This window comes from Synchiropus splendidus, chromosome 10, assembly GCF_027744825.2.
Source record: "Synchiropus splendidus isolate RoL2022-P1 chromosome 10, RoL_Sspl_1.0, whole genome shotgun sequence".
Classification (NCBI taxonomy): domain Eukaryota; kingdom Metazoa; phylum Chordata; class Actinopteri; order Syngnathiformes; family Callionymidae; genus Synchiropus; species Synchiropus splendidus.
Genome location: NC_071343.1, coordinates 2,695,956 through 2,714,436, shown reverse-complemented (window position 1 = coordinate 2,714,436; position 18,481 = coordinate 2,695,956). Strand labels below are relative to the sequence as shown.

Below are 18,481 nucleotides of genomic sequence, written 5' to 3'. Positions count from 1 at the left end.
ACCAGGATTTCTGATTTTATACATGAATAAACAGATGGTTTAACATTAATTATATGAATGAAACAATATTTAAAAAACAGATTTTTTTTTTGTGGCTATAAATGTGTCTTATTTGTAGATGTTCGTATTTTGATCGAGTCAGATTCGTTCCAGTGCAGTTACGGTAGTCGTCCACAAGAGGTCACCGTCACATCGGTGAGCGCTAAAGTGGGTCAAAGTTTCTGCTCCGCTGATCCAGCGGAGTTTAAATATTTTATCAGAAATGTGGAATGTTCTGAGGGGAATTTTAGATTGACCTGATTCCTTTGACCAGTTCACTGACATCCGGTCTGCGAGCTTTAACCGTTTCAATGGTTATTCTCGAGTGAATAACTGTTTTGATGGAGAACGTCTTCTCTTGTCTCATGTCAGACCGGATGCGATCTTTCAAAGTAAGAGTACCACTGTGATAAAATTGTGTTTGTCCATCACTGTTTCATAACTGCGTACTGTGCGCGTGTACTGTATCACAAGTGTCAGTGTGTATTACATGTGTCACTGCGTTGTGCCCTCTTTCATAGTGTTATTTGAGACTTTCATCTATACTCTCACACGTCTCACTGTCACACACAGGTCTATCATCAAACCTATTTGTGTCACGCATTTATTACTGTCATTCATACGTGTTTTCGTGTCACACAAACATCACCTTCGCAAACTGACTGATTTTTATGCATAACTTTGATGGTTGTATTGCACATATTTAGAATTATGTCACACATCACTCTGTCACACACATTTCTCATTGTGTCGCACAAATATCACATTGTCACACGCGTGAAATGGACTCATGTTGTGTAAAACTATCGTGTTTGACTGGCACACATCTATCACTTCTGTATCAGTGTGTTGCACACATGCACCATAGTTGATGCACATTTATCCCTCTCTCACAAATTTCTTACTGTTTCACACGAGTTTGTCACAGTGTTTTTTTGTCGCACACGTGTCACTGTCACAGAATTCTCAATGTCCATTTATAACTCTCATTTTTCTCCATCACACACATCTGCTACGGCCACACCGTATTTGTAACTGCTCCACACATTCATCAATGTGTCACACAAACACCTCAACAATCCATTTGTTACTGCATGTAAATGTATCATTGCGTCACACACGTGCGTCACTATGTTGGCTCCTGGGTGTATCGTGTTATTTGTGGAGACACTAAGAATCACCATTGGGTTCCATGACTGTTTGACACTAGTTCCAGGGAGTTGCTTCACTGTGTCACACACGTGTCACTCTGACACACACACTTGGGGTGTAGCAGCATATTTTTATTTAAAGTCTGCACAAAAACATTTGCATCGTCATGCTCGACGGTTTCTTTCCGTTTGACCTCAGAGGAGAGAAGAGACTAGGTTACGTTTTTGGAAAAGACACGTCGGCCATGTTTTCTGGCCATATAGAAAAATAGAAGAGCAATATTCAGAGATCACATGATGCAGCAGAGTAGAAGACATGCATTCCCCCTCATGTGTCGTAGAGATGAGTCGAGGTATTTGTCGGTTCACGTTTGCTACATTGTGAGCAAGTGGTCGAGTTCAGTACTGCAAACGAAAGAGAACATGCAAGTGGTGGAACTAAAGTACAGTCAGTAGCACACGGATCCATGCCTCACAAGGTGCACAGTCACCAATTAACCACGACACGATTCATAAGGCAAACCTTCCTCAGCAACTAGGATGGAAGTCATGGCTTGTTTCTACGCGGGCACTTCTTCATGACTCACATCCAGGTCCTCCGCAGTCTCCAACAAAACTGAATTCACAAAATGAAGCGGCTACTTCGACGGAAATATCAAGGCACATTGTGTGTTTGTGACCGGACTGAATGCTGGATTCAGCTCAAATATCTGTGTGGTTCGGATTTTAATATTGGTTGGTTTGACAAAGAAGGTGTTGGAGAACAAGAGGCCATGCAGGTTTCTTCAGGAGCTTTCAAACAAGGCACAGGAGGGGAGGACGTGGGACACTCAGTTTGCATTGCAAGCTCAAACGTATGGAGTGAAACTGCTGAGCTCATTCAAGAGTAGGCTTCGTTCACAGATTACTGCTGCACATGGCAAACCTCAATCATAAACTCTGGGTCGGTTTCCTGCATCCGCACAAGTTAAATCAGTGTTGATGAATGAAGCTGTTGCCAACATCTCCGGGTGAGTACCGCCCAGTCTGAGCGCTGAGTTTTGAGAGGCCCAATTGAGCGTCCTCAGTCTGAAGTTGCGCTGCATGTAGCACGTCATCCTCAAAGGGCTCGCGGGTTCTGGAAGTGTCTGACTAGGGTCAACGTTTGTAAACGGACTGGCGATTTTATTTTAGAGTACACTTGAGCAAATATACAGGAAGTTTGTAACGGTTAAATCTGGACAAATTCTAAGCGTCACCGAGTGAACATATCAACCAAGCGTGTCAAACTCAAGCACACGGGGACCAGTGTTCTGAAACAAGTTAGCTTCCGTGAAGATTAACAGTCAGGTAACAGTCTGTCGCTGGTGGTGTTCGGCGCCAATATATGCTCCACCTGACGCCCAAATTCACTCTCTAGCCTTTTGGTAAGGCAGAGGTCCTCCTTTGGGACCTCACAGGGATCATCATTCAGTACCATCATGAATAATCTGTCCAACCTCGCTGTTGTAGCAGAAACACTTCCATCTAGTGGCGGCAGCCTGTCACTTCATCAGTCATCACATCAGCATGTATTATTTGCTCTGCAATGTCAGGCCTCTCTGAAGCTCACACCGGAGAAATAAAGGCCCCCGTGCCTTGAGTTTGACACTCAAATCTCCTGCTCTTGAATCCACCAGTACATGACTCCATACTGGAAACAGTTCCCACTAAATCCTTCAGCCGCTTTACACTCCACCGGCTCGACCTGTCCAACAGAGCTATGTACAGCTTTACAGAAGAAAGAGTGAGGAGGGGGGGTCCATCTCTTTAGTTGTGCTGAAGGTCTGTGCAATTCATCCGTCCATGTAGACACAGTGATTTCTGACTTGTGCAGCTGCTCCGGCAAACACGTGTCTGTTCAGAGACACGCCAGAGTTCCAGAGGCGCTGAAGCTCATCTCAAGCAGCAGAAGCCAGCGGCTGCATGCACCGCAGCGCCTGCCTGAGTCGCAGGCTGCCGAGAGGAAACCGAGCCGACGAGATGGGACGTGACGGCCCGAGCTAACTGACGGAAGCAGGCGGCGTCTCGCTGCAGCACGGACTGCTGCCGGTTTTGGGGACCAAGCAGCCGCCAGACTCGGGGCTGGCGGGGGCAGAGACGCTGTGGCCATGTTGTCGCTTGTTGTTTAGCTCTTCCCACTTGGCCCTGTTGGCTCGAATCATGTCAACCATCGGCTGGAGCTTTGGGTTCAGCTTGACCAGGGTCTGCAGAGAGAACCACATTAGAGGAGACTGAAGAAGGTGTCGCAGCCCGGAAGCTCATCTCTCCAGCGAGTCCTGGGTCTGTCCCAGGGAACACCTCACTAGGGAGGAGTCCAGAGACCCTGCCGATGTTGAGTTGGCTCGAGTACGAGCCAGAAAACCCCGCCATCTTGAGTGACATGTATATTGTGTGAAGGTGTTTCGGGATTCGACTGAGCAGAAGGCTCTGCTGGAAGACGCACAGGGTTATATAATTAAGGATTAATATTCTACTAAGTCGTGATCCTGCAGCGGGAGAAAGAGATCAGCGAGATCAAGAAGGAGACCTCGTCCACCCACGAAGTGAAAACCCCGCTGCCTGCGAACGTCCTCTGCTCTCCCCCTCACATGTTTAATTGGCGGCGGCACGATGGCGAGCCTCACATCTGCTAATTCTCCGCGCGGAGGCAGGCGGCGGTGTTTCTGCAGGCTTTGAGTGATGCTGATGGTGTCGGACTGTCGTTTAGCATCAGCTCTGCTGCCAGGCTTCAAACACTTGCTCCCACCCTCTTCTGACGTCGCCCCGCTCCGAGGCCGCACCACCAACCTTGGAGCTTATAGGAGAAGAGAATCACCTCGTAGAGTGGCGCGCAGATTCCGTCGATCCACTCCAGCTGGAGCCCCGGCAGCTCATCCTTCCTGTTCCGATCAAAGATGGCCTGGAACACAGAGGGGAACTCTCAATCCTCCGAGCTTTGCCTGATGATGTGGCTCTGTCTCCACCGCAGACAGCAGGCCATTCATCCCACAGCTTCACCATCAACCTCACCTTTTATTTTAACTCACTGCCAATTTAAAGAAAGATTTAAAACGCGTCACATTTTCGGTACTAATTCTACATTCCCTGTTTTAGACATAACAATAATGTCCCAGAGCGAAAGTGGGCCACGTGGAATACAATAAAAGGCCACGAATGGCCCCCAGGCCTGACTTTGGGTGTGGTTCTGATGAACTTACGGACGGCGTGAGTTTCAGCTCGGACCTCTCTCGGTCACCCTGCTCGAAGAACTCGCTGGTCACCAACTCTGCCACCTGCAGGCACAGACAGGAACTAAAACTTTATGCATGAGAATAATATGGTTGCTGATCTTCAGTGTGAGCAGTGAGGAGCGGCTGAGTTTGAGTCCAGCTTGAATCATCTTCAGGACAAAACTGTCCCTCCAGTGTTCTCACTATGCTTAAATTTGTACTCCGATTTCCTCCCTTGACCCCAAAACAGACCTCTGAAAATTGATTGTGTGTGCCGCTGGAATGGACTCTACCCCGTGTCCCCCTAGAGAGCAGCGATGGATGAGCATGAAGGAGTCAATGTTCATTTGAACTAACCTTGCGTGATATTTCCCACGGTTTGGTGACGGCGCCGAGGTCACATGCCGTCATCATCATGGATCTGGAAAATAGATATTTGTTACTGTTCCTGTGTGTGTACATTACCAAACATGTATGTGTTTTCATATTCTTGTATGGACCAATCTTTGACAGGACACTGATCTTGAGAGGACATTTAGGCAGGTCCTTGTCATGCTTTTAGGGTTAAAACATCAAAATAACTGGGTCATTATAACCCAGTTCCTGTCCTGGTGAAGGTGAGCCACGTGTTTTGGAGGGTTAGGTTTAAAGGGAGAGGCTGGGGAAAGGGTTATGGAAATGAGCGTCCTCGCCAGAGGTGGGTAGAGTAGCCAAAAATTGTACTCAAGTACAAGTACTGTTACTTCAGAATAAAATGACTCAAGTATCAGTAAAAAGTAGTCATTTAAATAATTACTTGAGTAAAAGTAAAAAAGTACTTGGTGAAAAAACTACTCAAGTACGGAGTAACTTGTTTTTTATGACAAAAAGACAAGTAAACGTGTGTGTCCCTCGTCACCTGCACATGTCTCTGTGCGCCTTCACGTTCCAGTTGTACTCTCCGTTGCTGACCAGCTCAAAGAAAGTGTTCCTGTTCCTGAGCAGACAGAGGTGAAGTTCACAGTGAGTCCACAGGGAGGCGCTGCTCTCAACAAATCAACCTGTAGTTGGATTTCTCGTGGGTTAGTTTGGAACATACTCGAAGTAGAGCGTGAGGTCAGTGGCCAGGATGGACTGCTTCAGCAGCTGCATCAGGTCGCTGTACTCGGTGGACGAGAGGTTGGAGAAGATGTTGTGACCCTGTGGAGACGCACAAGGGTTGAGTTCACGCAGCACCTGTGCTCACCTATTTATAGGCCTCCAGGACCGTGTTCCTGGGCCTGCTGAGCCAGCTCACGTAAACATCTCCACATCGCTGTACTCAACAGTCAAAGTACCAGAAAAGGTCACCGTTGTTTTCTCCCCCAAATCAAGAGCGTGGGCGGCGCCCCGCTGCTCGCCTGTCACATGCAAGAGTTGCGGACTCCTCCGGAGCGTCCACATGATGGAGAGGTTGATGTGAGGAAATGAGATGTTAATGACTGAAGAAATTAGCACCTAATGAATCCCCCCTGCTCTCAACCAAAACGCTGAGCATCAAAGTTGTACGCTCACTTGTCCCTCAAAGGTGCGGCCGGTGAGTTCATCTGTCTGAGGCTCATTTTCACCTGTGTTCTGGTGGTTAGTGTTGTCTCAGCTGGCAGCGTGAATCCAGTTTACACCAGTCAAGATGTTCTTACACTTGACCTCATTTGAGATTTGTCACTTCATTTATACGTTTATCTCACTGTTGTGAGTGTGATCTTGTTATGACCCAAATGCTCCAGTCTGAACTGTGCATCACCTTCAGTCACGAGGACTCTGCTGGTCTGTTGTGGTAGTGGGAAAAAGAGCTGAGCTAAAAGTCAGCGCTCCTCTCACCTGTGGTCACCAGCTTCGTTGTGACTGAAATATTTTCTCTGTAAGGTGTCTGCACTTAAGCTCAGTGAGCTGGGAGGGACTCCAACTCAGAAGCAGTGCTCCTCTAAATCAAGCTGCTCTTGTCTCCTGGACGCCGAGACTAGATCTCTCAGTTAGAAGGAGGTTTTTGTGTTCAGAAGCCGAGGCCCCCCTCACCTCGGTGGCAACTCTGCAATTATGAGATTACACCATGAAAAGGAAGCTAAACTTGTCTGGTTGTGTCTTATTGAATTTGAAATAAATTCCATTCAAAGCTTCTCCATGTGTCTCATACATTTCAAAAGGTATTGGCCATGTATGTTTGAACTTATACTGAACAGACCACAAAATAAATAGTTTTGCTTTAGTTTTGCTCTGACAGCCCAAAGGTGTCTGACCCTGCCCCCCCATACTTTCTCTTATGACCCTAATGCGACACAAACTAAACATGTATTGAGTTGACACTTTCTGACACACAATGCAGATTGACATGACACAGACCACTAATCGGTTCCTTTGTATCTGATTGTGTGTTTTTGGGTTGTGGTTGAGGAACCACGTCAGAACAAACAGAAGAGGCAACATGTGTGAAGGATGTGAACCAGCTTCTCCACCACGTTATTCTCCGAACAAATGAGTTAAAAGCTGATGAAATGCACAGAAATGAACAAGCGGGTATCGCAGACGTTGCTAGCCGGAGATGTCGAATTAAACACACCAAAAAGGTTGATGTTTTTGAAGGCAACTATGTTTTATGAGCGTGTTTCTGTGTAGTGTCACAATCCAGAGTGATGCAGGTGAAGAGGTGAGTGTAGGGTGGGCGACATCAGAGCAGCCGCAAGAGTCAGAGTCGAAAGAGTCAAAGATACTGAGGGTGTTGTTGGGAGAAGATCAGAAAAGAGTACATCAGAGGGACGTGTGCAGAAGCTTGGCAACAAAGTTAGAGGTGGTTTGTGGAGAGGAGAGACAGGGATGGACCCAGAATATTGGCGATGAAGAGCAGCATGACGTCCTCCTGCTAACCTGCACTCCATATTTCAACCAGTGAATAAGCAGCAACAGAGAAAGGCAACCCGACTGACGTCACCTTCGCTGGGCTCTCCTCTCAGTGTTGGCTGGTTCTAATACAACAAAGCATCACAAACATTTGCGCAGCTTACTGTGTTGTCAGCATCGAGGTAATGAAGGTACCGACCCGACTAAGCGGCTCCCTCTTTAATTACATCTTCACACAAACCCAGTCGCCTGCTAAAATGTCTCTCTCAACCAATTACCTGTAAATCTATGGCGCCTCTAATGACATTGATTTGAGGGCAGCGCCGGCCGCTTGCTCATCACCGCCCTCCTCCACAGGCTTTCCTTCAGGTGCTATTTCACACAAGACTCTATCAACATTGGAATGATATTTTAGGCCTCCTGAGTCAAACGGTATTTCAGTTTCAAGTTCAACTATGACTTCATGGAACATCCCTTTCCAGCCGTGAAGACACTCCTAACCTAGGACTGTGTCTTCCTCAAAGCCAGGAGTGTTTCCACCCAGTGGTCTGGGTCGGTTCGCCCCGGGTAAGTCTGGGTAACGGTTCACTTTTCCCCAGGACCGTGTGGTCTGGTCGGTAGTGGGGACATGGATGGTGACACTGCAGTTCTGGCTATTGAGTACAGCGACAAGTGATTCCAAGACAAACTCTTCATTCTCCTCATCGATCAGTGGGACACCTGGTGAAGCTTGCGATCAGAAACAACCACATTAAGCTGATCCTCGGCTGTTGGTCTTACGAACCACATTTGTCATGAATCAGCCATGAACATTTTTTTTGCAATGGATTGATGGATTGCCTGGACAACGGACCTCACTTTGCAGGATCATCACCGCGTGGTTGAAGTGGTGATGCTCCAGAGTGGCAGAGGTGCCGTACAGCAGAGCGAGCGCTGAACCCGTCCTGGACACACAAAGGAGCGAAAACTGTCAATGGAATAAATGCTGCTATACTGTAAACATCAACGATAAAAATAAGTGGAAGACAAGTCGAGCTGCTCCAAGCACCCCACAACCCACCTCCGCTCCAGCTCCTTCTGAATCCCTACTGAAATAATTTGGTCCATCAGCCCATCCATATTTGAGATGTGCGACCGTCAGTCTAGTTTCTGCACCAGGGTTGCGTCTGTTTTCCGCCGCTGCTGTGTGCAACTCTGCTCCACACAGTTCACGTTGTTATCTTCCTTCCTGCTGGCCTCCATCCCAGATTGTGATAAGAGTAACAACCTCAGGAAGGGCAGCAAACACTAACCTGAGGCGACTCCACATCAACAGAACCTGCGCCGCTAAATGTGTTGCGCGTCAGCAGTGTTTACCATCTCCTTGTTAAACTCCCTCTTATATAAGCTTCAGTTGCATCTTGACTCTTGCTGATCTGGGCAGCACGACTGCAGTCTGCTGCAGGTGGGAAACACACATGGTGTGGGAGGAGGTGTGTGTGTGCGAGACAAAGGCGGAAGGCTTACTTGGCCTGGAAAGCGTTGTTGGTGCCTCTGTGGTCCAAGTCATGACACACGCAGCCCACAATAAGCGCTAAGATCTCCACTTCTGTCAGAGTCTCCTGGAAGCCGGCCGTCTGAGGCCAGGGAGGAGAAACAAACTGTGAGCGTCTCAGCAGAAATTCTCAATCTGTGAGAACATTGAATAAAAATGGAAAACACTTCAGCAGCATCTGCAAAAAAATGAAAAAAAGCTCAGTGAAATGCCGCGGGGTCTGCAGCAATGCGGACACACGGGGGGATTTATGACTTCTGGGGGACATGTGAGTGAGTCACTATAGGTCACTGTGGGGAAAGCAACGAGGGCCAGAGACCATCAGGGGCTGCCACAGCAAGTCAGCATCCTCCACCAACTTGACCGTCCCTTCCAGTCCCACCTGTCCTCGACCTGCCCTCAGTTGCCATTAAGCTCATCCTGGTCCATCAAACCGTTGGGTCATGGCTGCAGTGTCCTAGTGAAGAGCCTCTCGTCTTGCCTTAGCCCTCCGAGACATGATGGCCTAGTCCATGAGAAGCATGAGCTTTTACCCTTGATGATCTGAAGTGTTCTGCTATGTGGAAGTCTCTATCTTCACCAAGATGCTGAGTGGAGCGAGTGGTTCTGATCCAACCGATCCATTTGTTGCCAAGTGGGCCACAGAGCGGAGGAGTGGTTTCTCTTCAGCAGTTTGCCTCCACCTTCACACCTTCATGTTCTCATTCATCACGAACCTCACTGGTTGTCTTCCTTTTCCTTCAACACGTCTGAAGCCGCATGACTCCACAGGTGAAAAAAAGCCCTGTATCTCGCCATTCTTGAGAAGGCGGTTGATGCTGATGAACCCTACCGTGAGCATGGCGAACATGCACTGGCAGACGTTGAAGGCGTGTCTCCAGTTGTGGTAGAGAACCATGCGGTAGTTTTTCCTGACAGTCAGCAGCCATCTGCAAAGAGTCTGGAGCAGAAAGTGCAGACAGTGATGTAAAATCCCCTGGAGCCCATCAGGAACACAAAATCACCCTCACCTCGTATTCAATCTTAAACTTGGGCACGATACCGAGCTCCATGAACATCCGCAGAACGGCGGTTACCATGGCGTCCACGTCCAGGGAGAAGTCATCAAAGGAGAGCTTATCGATGCCCAGCTCGCACACCAGCGGAATGTTGGCCGCCTGTACTCATCGTGCCGGAAAACACGGAGAGAAAAAAAGAATAACTGAGGAGATGAATGGAAAGGTCAGCGGAAGCCTCACTCTTCAGAGACGGTTTCAAACACGACGAGAGCAGTTTTCCTGCAGCTGAGCTTTTTCTCCTGAGCAAGCGTTACCAACAACGTTTCCCTAATTGTTCAACACTAATCACTCATTAGCTTGACTGGTTGACTCATCAGGACAGATGAGAGTCTTGGAGAGTTCTGCTTGTCCCTGTCGCCATAAAACAAAAAGTTATTGATGTCAATTGCTGAAGTCCATCAGGCCAGGATAAACATCTTCACGGGGTCACGGGTCCGTACTTTGTCCATGAATAGATCAGGGGTGTCAATTAAATGTATGTAGATAGGAGTCCAGAATGTCGAGCACTGAAGCTGAAACTGTCTGCTGTTTCTACTCCTGCCTGTGCACCTGGAACACTGAAATCTCCCAACGCATTGGAAGTGATCTTGTTTTCAGTGCAGTTCATTTACATTTTGAGAGAAATGCTTTAGAGGACCAGCCCCCACAAAAACATTTTTTTCGCCTCCATTTTTTCCTTCATTTTCAGAAAAGCTAAAGACTGAGCTGCCACCCCCTACATGATGCAGTACACACACCAGACCTGCATGTGGCGCTAGTGCGCTCAACAGATTTGACAGGGCGAGTGCACGTGAAACACCTGCACTCTCTGTAAGCTGAGAGAGTGAAAGCTATTGAAGACGTTGATGTCAAACGACTACAGTGAAAGTTATACAGGTGAAGTCATGGAACAGTTGGCGGACCAGACTCGAACCCTGGTCCTTGAGTTTGACACTTGATTCTGGGGTATTTGTGACTAGCAAGGCTTGGAGTCCAGCCTAGGAGGTAGAACTGATCATATTGTTACTACGATAAAAGACCTGGACTGGAGTTTCAAGTTGAAAAAGTATCAGGTTCAGTCAATGGACGTTGAACACCTCGACCAAGAAACAGCTTTGCGGTGGAAATTGAATGACGAATGAGTCAATTTGCCGTCAGTTTTCAGGACTTGAATCTGGTGTCATGACATCAATGATCATCTTCATAGCAGGAACAAACCTGTCTCCCAGCACCACAATCCAAGCCTTCTGAAGGCTCTAAGTGTTTGTCTCCTGACATCTCATTTCCAGCTCGGGGTGTGTCAGCCAGGTTTGTTGTTTGCCACCAGCACTGGCGCGGACTCCCTGTCAGGCTGACTCCGTATGTGGAGCAGTTATGAAAGAGGCGTGGAGCCGAGCGAGGGGGCTGAGAGATCACACAGGCGCACGCAGAGCGGGGGCTTCTATTTTGCTGTAATGGTCACGAGGGAAAATCCCTCACATGAAAGCGCGCGGAAAATAGGTCATATCTCCACCTCATAAATGTCACGCCAATTAAAAAATGTATGAATAATGCATTCAGAATGATTATGGATTGATTGAAGGAATCCATTTTAAATACCAACATTAGTGTATTTTCAGGGGGGAATATATGTGTACTGCTGCTGCTCCTTGCTAATTACAGTTAGAATTTCAGGGAAACATCTGCATCTCTCGAGAACCTCAGCGTCAGATGGAAACAGGTATTTGATGAAGATACAGTTCAACAGTGGCATGAATAATGCAGGGAAATGCTCAGCACTCTTTTGCTATGTTTGAACGGTTTAAGCAGAACTTGTGAGGACCTGCCGAGCGCTGCAGGACGCCTTCATCACGTCTTTCTCCACTGCCTTGTTTTCTGACTCTCTCTCTGTGACGGACCTCTCAGTTCGTAATAAAGAGCTCTGTGTTGTGTGGTCCAGCCGTCACTTCGAGCCTCAACCTCTCATGACCCTTTCACTTCTCACCCAAAGTTACTTCCTCCGTTCACATAGCAACCGGCTGCAGCCTGAAAAACGCTGTCCAGAACGATGTCCGACACCAGATCAGTGTGACGAGAGCAGTTAGTGGTCGTGATCTCAGCTGCACAACAAGATGTCGCGCAACAAGATGACGTGCTTCTTGGTGAAAACACCAAGAAGCACGTCACACTTCACACTTATTTTTTTGGTACATTTTCTCTATTAAATAGTGCTTGAACTGAATGTTTCAAAAGCTATTTTTACTCCATATGAAACATGATATATATCCATAAAAAGATGGATAGAAATGTGTGAATGACTCCAGCCAGGAAAACAGTGCGTCAGGGCTGTCACTTGTTAATGACATCTCTCTCTATGGTTCAATACAATTCAGTCCTGGTTTGCATGTTACTGGACAGAAGTGATGGGGTTGATTCCAAAAGTAGAACTGTCGGGTGGTCCAGTCCAGTGTAAGTCAGTTCCAATCCCACTGGGTTCAATATGTGGACGAAGCCTGAACTTATAAATGGCTGTAATTGAAAAATGACTGTAAAATGACTGTAAGACGACGAAGAAGGCCAGAAGCCTGGAGAGTGTACCATTCTGTTTATGTCATGTCTTCCATTGTGGAGCTTCCGAGATTTCAATGTGTCACTAGGTGGTTTTGGATCTCTTTATACTCAAATGTCCAGATATCTTTCAGTTCCAGCTACTTAGGGTGAAGGGCAGGGGACACCCCACATGTAAACAGACTCACTCACTTCTACTGATTATGTATTGTCAGTAATTGACCTGTGGGAGCAAACCGGAGTGTCAGGAGGAAACCATTCCAGTGAGCGTAAATGAGTCCAATAAAAGCTACATGAATATCAACAATTTAAGTCACTGTTCTGTTCTGATCTTAGGTGCAGAATTTTAACCATGTTTTTCATTATAACCGCTATCATAGGGGGTCCAAGGCTTCCAGAAGGGGGCGCCATCCAAGGGCCAGTGAGACTGACTACGAGTGTAGAGTAACTCTGGTCGCAGAAATTAATTTTAATACTTTGGTTGAGGTGAGGATTAAGTTAGCACGGTGCTAAATAATGTGCCTTTCCCTGGTGGTGTGTGAATTAAGGGGTTCCACACAGCCGTGTGAATGTGAACCCTACTTCTCATCATCTTTAAACTCTTCAATATTGTGCCTTTTTGTTATCTTTGAGTTCCCCGTGGTAAAATGAACAAAAACTACAAGTGACTCCTCCCTCTCTGTGATGAGGCCAGTCGTACAACAGGCTTATTACTGGTTTGTTCACTATTTTCCCAGTTTCGTTCATGCATTTGCTTGGATCAAAAGGCCAGTTGGTCGAGTCATCTGACGCTGACAGTCCACAGATGCTTTGCATCAAGCCATGTTTGGAAACAAAATGAAAACTTAAATGAAAGAAATGATTGGTTTTTTTTTAAAACATACTGACACCAAGCCAATGTGCACCAGCAATAAAATACGACATCAAATAAAGCATCAGAACAGTCACCTTGAATTTGTCGACTTCTGTCTTGGAGCAAGTGGCGTGATACGACAGGACCTGTGGAAACAGAATGATTAAAAACACATCAGCTTAAATGCTGGAGGAAAACTTATCCCCGCGGAATGTAAGGCACATGTTTGTTCAATAACCGAGGGCATCTTCTAGATTAGGAAGTCAACGCTGGTCCCCAGATCAGTCTGCAGCGCGTCAGCCCTGATTCCATCGCCACGTCGGCTTCATTTCCTGGGAGAAATACCTCACTCAGACCTGCTTATTTGATCATAAGTGCTCATGTTTATTCGGCTCTGCCAGAAGCATCTTCACCTTCGCTTCCTCGCCGCTTCTTTCTCTGCACAGAGAGCGTGCTGAGAGAGGCGTTCCTCTGCCTCTTTTCTATTAAAACCTCCCTCACGTGGAGGAATATGTTTAGCCCGCGCTCGTCTGGGGAAAGGAGGGAGACGGCCGGGTCTCTGGAGAGAACAGCAGCGCGGCATCTGTTGCTTCTTGTGCTTGGAATGTTTCAGCCCTGAGCATATGTTGACTGGGAGACAAATAAACACACCATTATGACTTATGGAGGAGGAGATTAGACGGGTCATTGCAGCGGAAAAACAAATAATCTCAGGGAGGAAGAGCAACAAATACAAACACATGGATATAAATGAAACTGAATTCCGCTGAGGAGCAGTGGGTTTTCCCGTGATCCATCAGTGATACGTGTTTGTCAAGGTGCAGCCTGGGTGAACATGACTGCGCTGCAGGTTTGAAACTCAAGGCCCAGGGGCCAAATGTGGCCCGCCAGGTCATTTTAAGAGGCCCAGATGAGTGCGATGGCTTCTAGTTGAACACATCGAAGAATACGTTCTCTGTCTTAGCTGACAATTTGCACATGAGGCATTGAGGGATTCGCTCCAAGAGTACAAGCATCATGGGCTCCTGTTCACGAGTGAGGTAAAGATGGTTTATGAGGACTGAGTCATCCATGAGAGACTCTCGGTAGCATCAAGAGAGAGCACCGTGGGCATCTTTTGGGGGTGATCCGCCAGGTGTGGTGCTTGTGGTGGAGACCCCAGAGCAGAACCATGACGCAATGGAGATAATATGTTGACTTGGGAACACCTTGGTTTTCCCGTTTAAAGGGAAGAGGCTTTGGGGAAGAGGGAAGTTTGGATGGATCCTGACCCCATAATTTGCCATCTCATGCCCCAAACTAAAGAGCTTCAGTCCTTCATGCTCGCTTTGTTATGTGAGGGGTGCTACGGTAAATAAAACAAAATAGAAATCAAACATCTTACATCCAACGCCACTGACTGCTTGGCCCAGGACTTCTTCACCTGGTCGTACATGATGGTGTTGTTGATGCCGAGTCCACAGAAGATCACAAATGCCTGCAAAATTGGAACATTCTTGGGTGTGTGTCACACACACACAAACACACACACACAAATATTACCTCGAAAAGTCTTTGGTCGGCATCATCAAAAGGTTTTCCGTCCAGTCGGTTCAGCACTTGAGCGACACCTGTGAAACAAAGTTCATTATCCAGTACAGCCGAGCTGTGTTGTGATGACAGGCCGAGCTGTCAAAACTACCATAATAAACACAAAACACCTCGAGCTGGAATCTAATTAATATTATCTTTGACAGGGAGTCCAGTTGTTGTCCACACCGCCGACTGCACGGACTCTAATTTGACAGTGTGTTGCCTATTATTCTGTCGTCACCCCATTATGAATATAAATCACTTCTTGATAAAGCACAAACATTCAGTGATAACAGCTGACTTCCGACCAGAGAACTGCGCTACAGTAATTACACACAGCAGATTAGAGGAGGTCAAACATTCCAATCTGAACCGAGTTTTCATTTCGATGTGCGAGTGGAAATCCACAGAGGTACTGGAGGATTAGAAGCCTTTTTTCAGTGCTTGTATTTCTCCATTTATGATTTGAGAAGAACTCAGCAAGTGTTTCAAAGCTGCAGGCCACAACAAAAGACGTATTTTTTGCGACGCACAACATGAATACGATGCATAAAACGTCTTAAATACAAAACAACCCCCTACTCGTCTGTTAAGCAATTCTTGACCATTATTTTTATGATAGTTTTTACTTATGAAATAATAATTTGCCACGCTTGAATTACGTTTTAATCGTCGTATTTTCATAATGTCACTTGAACGCAACACATCGATAAACAACTCCCACAGTTTCGCTAGCTGTCGATCATCAGGTGAGTCCGTCAAATTCAGTATTACTTTGCTTTTATTGAAACATTTTCTTCGTTATTTTAACGTATTCATGTCACTGTCATGGCGTGTGTTTTGTGATGCTTCAAAGTACAAGTCCGGTATGATCGTTTGTTAGTGAGCTAGCTTAGCATTTCTTAATTGAAGTTCCGCATGTCTTTTATTTACTTTCCATACGACAGAATCCCTCTAAACAGTATACTTGGTCACTACATTGCACATATTTCTCCCAGGCAAGTGTCGGACGTCAATGACTTTCTTAATGTGTGAACACTGTCCAAAAATATGTGGTCGTTTTAATGCGATCTCGAACTGAATAAACCTAAGTCCCTGCGCCATTTTTTTTTTACTTGTGACGCTTAACGTCATGAAGTGAGAGTTTTTGTTTGAGTTGCGACCGCTGTTCGTGAATTTCAGACCTAGTGTCACCAGGGTTACAAAGTACCCGTAAGCGACCTTGCTTCTTACCCAAACTCTCATGTACCAAGGTACTTGTAAAGAGGTCAACACCGTATCGTGATTTAACAGGAGCACCACTGAAAAATAAATTCGGTATTGTTTTCTAAAAACGATGCATGTCGATGCAGTTTTCCATGTCAGCAACAAGAAGGTGGATGTGCTTCATTGTGAAAAGAAAGGCCTTTTGCCACCTAGCACAGAAATAAGTATTCTATAGTTAGCTGTCAACAAGAACAAAAAATAGCAAGACTTCAAACCCTGTTGTCGAAACATTGTCGCATGAATTATTGAGTATTAATTGTGTATGGTCCACAACTTTGACTGTGTTTTGACTGCCTGTGTGACTTTGGCACCCTGTTAATGAGATTACGTATTTCATTTGTTGCCGATTATTTGGCAGGCAAGTCATGGAAAGCTGTTGTCGTGTTGGCTCGAGGTGAACTACTACTGAATCCTCAGCGATGAAAACAACAAAGTGAAAATAAGGTCGTGCTGATCAAGTTTTCACCTGTACTCATGAAAGGTAACAATTCTTTTCATTCTTCTGTTTTCAGAATTTCATCTTCATTTGGCATAAAAGCAATTTACCAAACACCTGTGTTAAATGAAGAATATTTCAAATATTCCTGTGAGAGTCAGATGCCGCCTCGGCACCTGGCTAGCGCACGTTTTACCCCACACAAACGTGTCCTTGATTTGAGTTTCATCTCCTGCTGCTTTGTTTGGCTAATGCTTTTTCACTCCCGATCTTCAGGTGCCACCCACACACTGCACTTCTCTCTATGCTTGCGCTCTCAGCTTCCTGCCGTACACTTTTTAGACAAATGCATAGCAACACCCACACAAAAGTAAGGACAGTCATCACACACACCAAGCTTAATGACCAGCGCAAACGCTTGTCACTTTCTTCTTCTCTCACAGGAAACAAATGACTTCCTGCGTCAGATCTCAGCGGACTGAGGGAGCGCTGCTTCCATGGCTGCCGCTCACTGCAATATCCAGCAGCAGGCAGGAGATCAATGATTTATCAGTGTGCTGTTGTGCCTCAGGCTCATTCACAAACACAAAGCACACAATGGAGGAACTCCACCTCCCAGGGTGGAGTGATGGTGCAGCTCGGCTAATCGCACACATGCAGCAGCAGCAGCCGCATCCCCACCTGGACGGTTGAATTAACAGAGATATGAAGCCTTTATCTTTCTCACATGGAATTTGAAATGCTATTAAAGAGGTATCTAGAACCGAGGATGCAGGGCAGACCTGAGCAAGGTGTGGCTCGCGGGCTCCACTGGTTCCTTTGCCTATATTCATCTTAGCTTCATGAGAAAACTGATATCACAGATGGTATTGAAATTAAGATGATAATTAGCTGTTCGGTTTTCAATTTTGCTTTACTATTTTCAGTTCTTATCGTAACCATAGGACTTCATTTTCTCACTTTTCTGTCCCATTGGAATGTTAGGCTGCATTACTTTCTATTGACGAGCAATGCCTTTTTATCACTAGCTTTTGGTGGGTTTGGGTTGTGTGTGTTTTTGGGTTGCATTTGGGTTGTGTGTGTTTTTGCTCATAGAAAGACATCAAAATAAAATGTGGTAAAAAATTCACAATGTCAGGTATATTTCTAATGTAATGTCATATAATTTTGAATTTGTACATTACTTTTAATCTTGTTCTTTTTTAGTTAAATGTTTTTCTGGGCTCTAATTGGTTAATGTGGCCGGACTTCGTCATTGAAGTTCTGATTTTTCAACTTCATTGTTTCATATTACAGATGTCGGCTGAAACACACTGAAGCTGAGACCGTGTTGCTCCAAACATGTTGCAACCCCTGCTCCCACACTGTAGTGTGAATCAGTTGCGTTTGTCATCGCACCATGGGGATACGTCTTTGGAATATCCTGTATTTGAAGGAACCAAAAGGTTGGTGAAGCTCTTGTGTCATGTGGCTGGAATTTCAGGCCAACCCAAGAAGTTTATTCCCGAGAACTCACTGAAAACACATTTGGAAAACTCACCGATGATTTGGTGGTTGCTGTTCCATATTGGAACACACAGCACGGAGCGAATGTGGAAGTCTGAGAACTGATCTGCCTAAAAGAAGCAGAAGTGATCAACTGTTAGTCAGATGTGAACCCCTCTCTGGTTTCAGCTGATCCTGGAAACAACTTTAATTAACTCTGATAAATGCAAACCAACAATGCAGTTGAGGAAGAAGAGAGTGGGAGAAGGCATTCGCCGACAGAGCGAGAAAAGCCCATGTGGTTAAAAGCAAGAGACGGTGCTGAGATAAAAGTGTAAAGATCCATCAGAAAATGTCACCATGACTCCACAGTGGAACAAATTAGAAGCTCCTTTGAACCAGCACTGGATCCTGTTATGTGCCAGACATTTTTGTTACACATAAGACATGTTAAGTTCCAAAAGTGATGTGAGTGTGC

General features: G+C 46.1%; 1 protein-coding gene across 2 annotated transcripts in view; it reads right to left on the bottom strand.

The window, feature by feature from the left end:
* Window positions 1-1,344: 1,344 nt before the first annotated feature.
* The window catches only part of pde11a (phosphodiesterase 11a), a 31,453-nt gene continuing 14,316 nt past the window's right edge, over window positions 1,345-18,481 (bottom strand). The window contains exons 7-20 of one of the 2 annotated variants that reach the window (XM_053878155.1): window positions 18,059-18,134; window positions 14,787-14,854; window positions 14,629-14,739; window positions 13,340-13,390; window positions 9,818-9,964; window positions 9,640-9,747; window positions 8,780-8,889; window positions 8,127-8,217; window positions 5,499-5,599; window positions 5,319-5,396; window positions 4,778-4,841; window positions 4,409-4,483; window positions 4,027-4,110; window positions 1,345-3,415 (exon numbers count right to left, since the gene is read on the bottom strand). In XM_053878155.1, the coding sequence (XP_053734130.1) occupies window positions 3,212-3,415; window positions 4,027-4,110; window positions 4,409-4,483; window positions 4,778-4,841; window positions 5,319-5,396; window positions 5,499-5,599; window positions 8,127-8,217; window positions 8,780-8,889; window positions 9,640-9,747; window positions 9,818-9,964; window positions 13,340-13,390; window positions 14,629-14,739; window positions 14,787-14,854; window positions 18,059-18,134 (1,368 nt within the window). In that variant the 3' untranslated portion in view covers window positions 1,345-3,211. The remainder of the gene's footprint in view (window positions 3,416-4,026; window positions 4,111-4,408; window positions 4,484-4,777; window positions 4,842-5,318; window positions 5,397-5,498; window positions 5,600-8,126; window positions 8,218-8,779; window positions 8,890-9,639; window positions 9,748-9,817; window positions 9,965-13,339; window positions 13,391-14,628; window positions 14,740-14,786; window positions 14,855-18,058; window positions 18,135-18,481) is intronic. The other variant, XM_053878156.1, reaches the window with a different exon arrangement.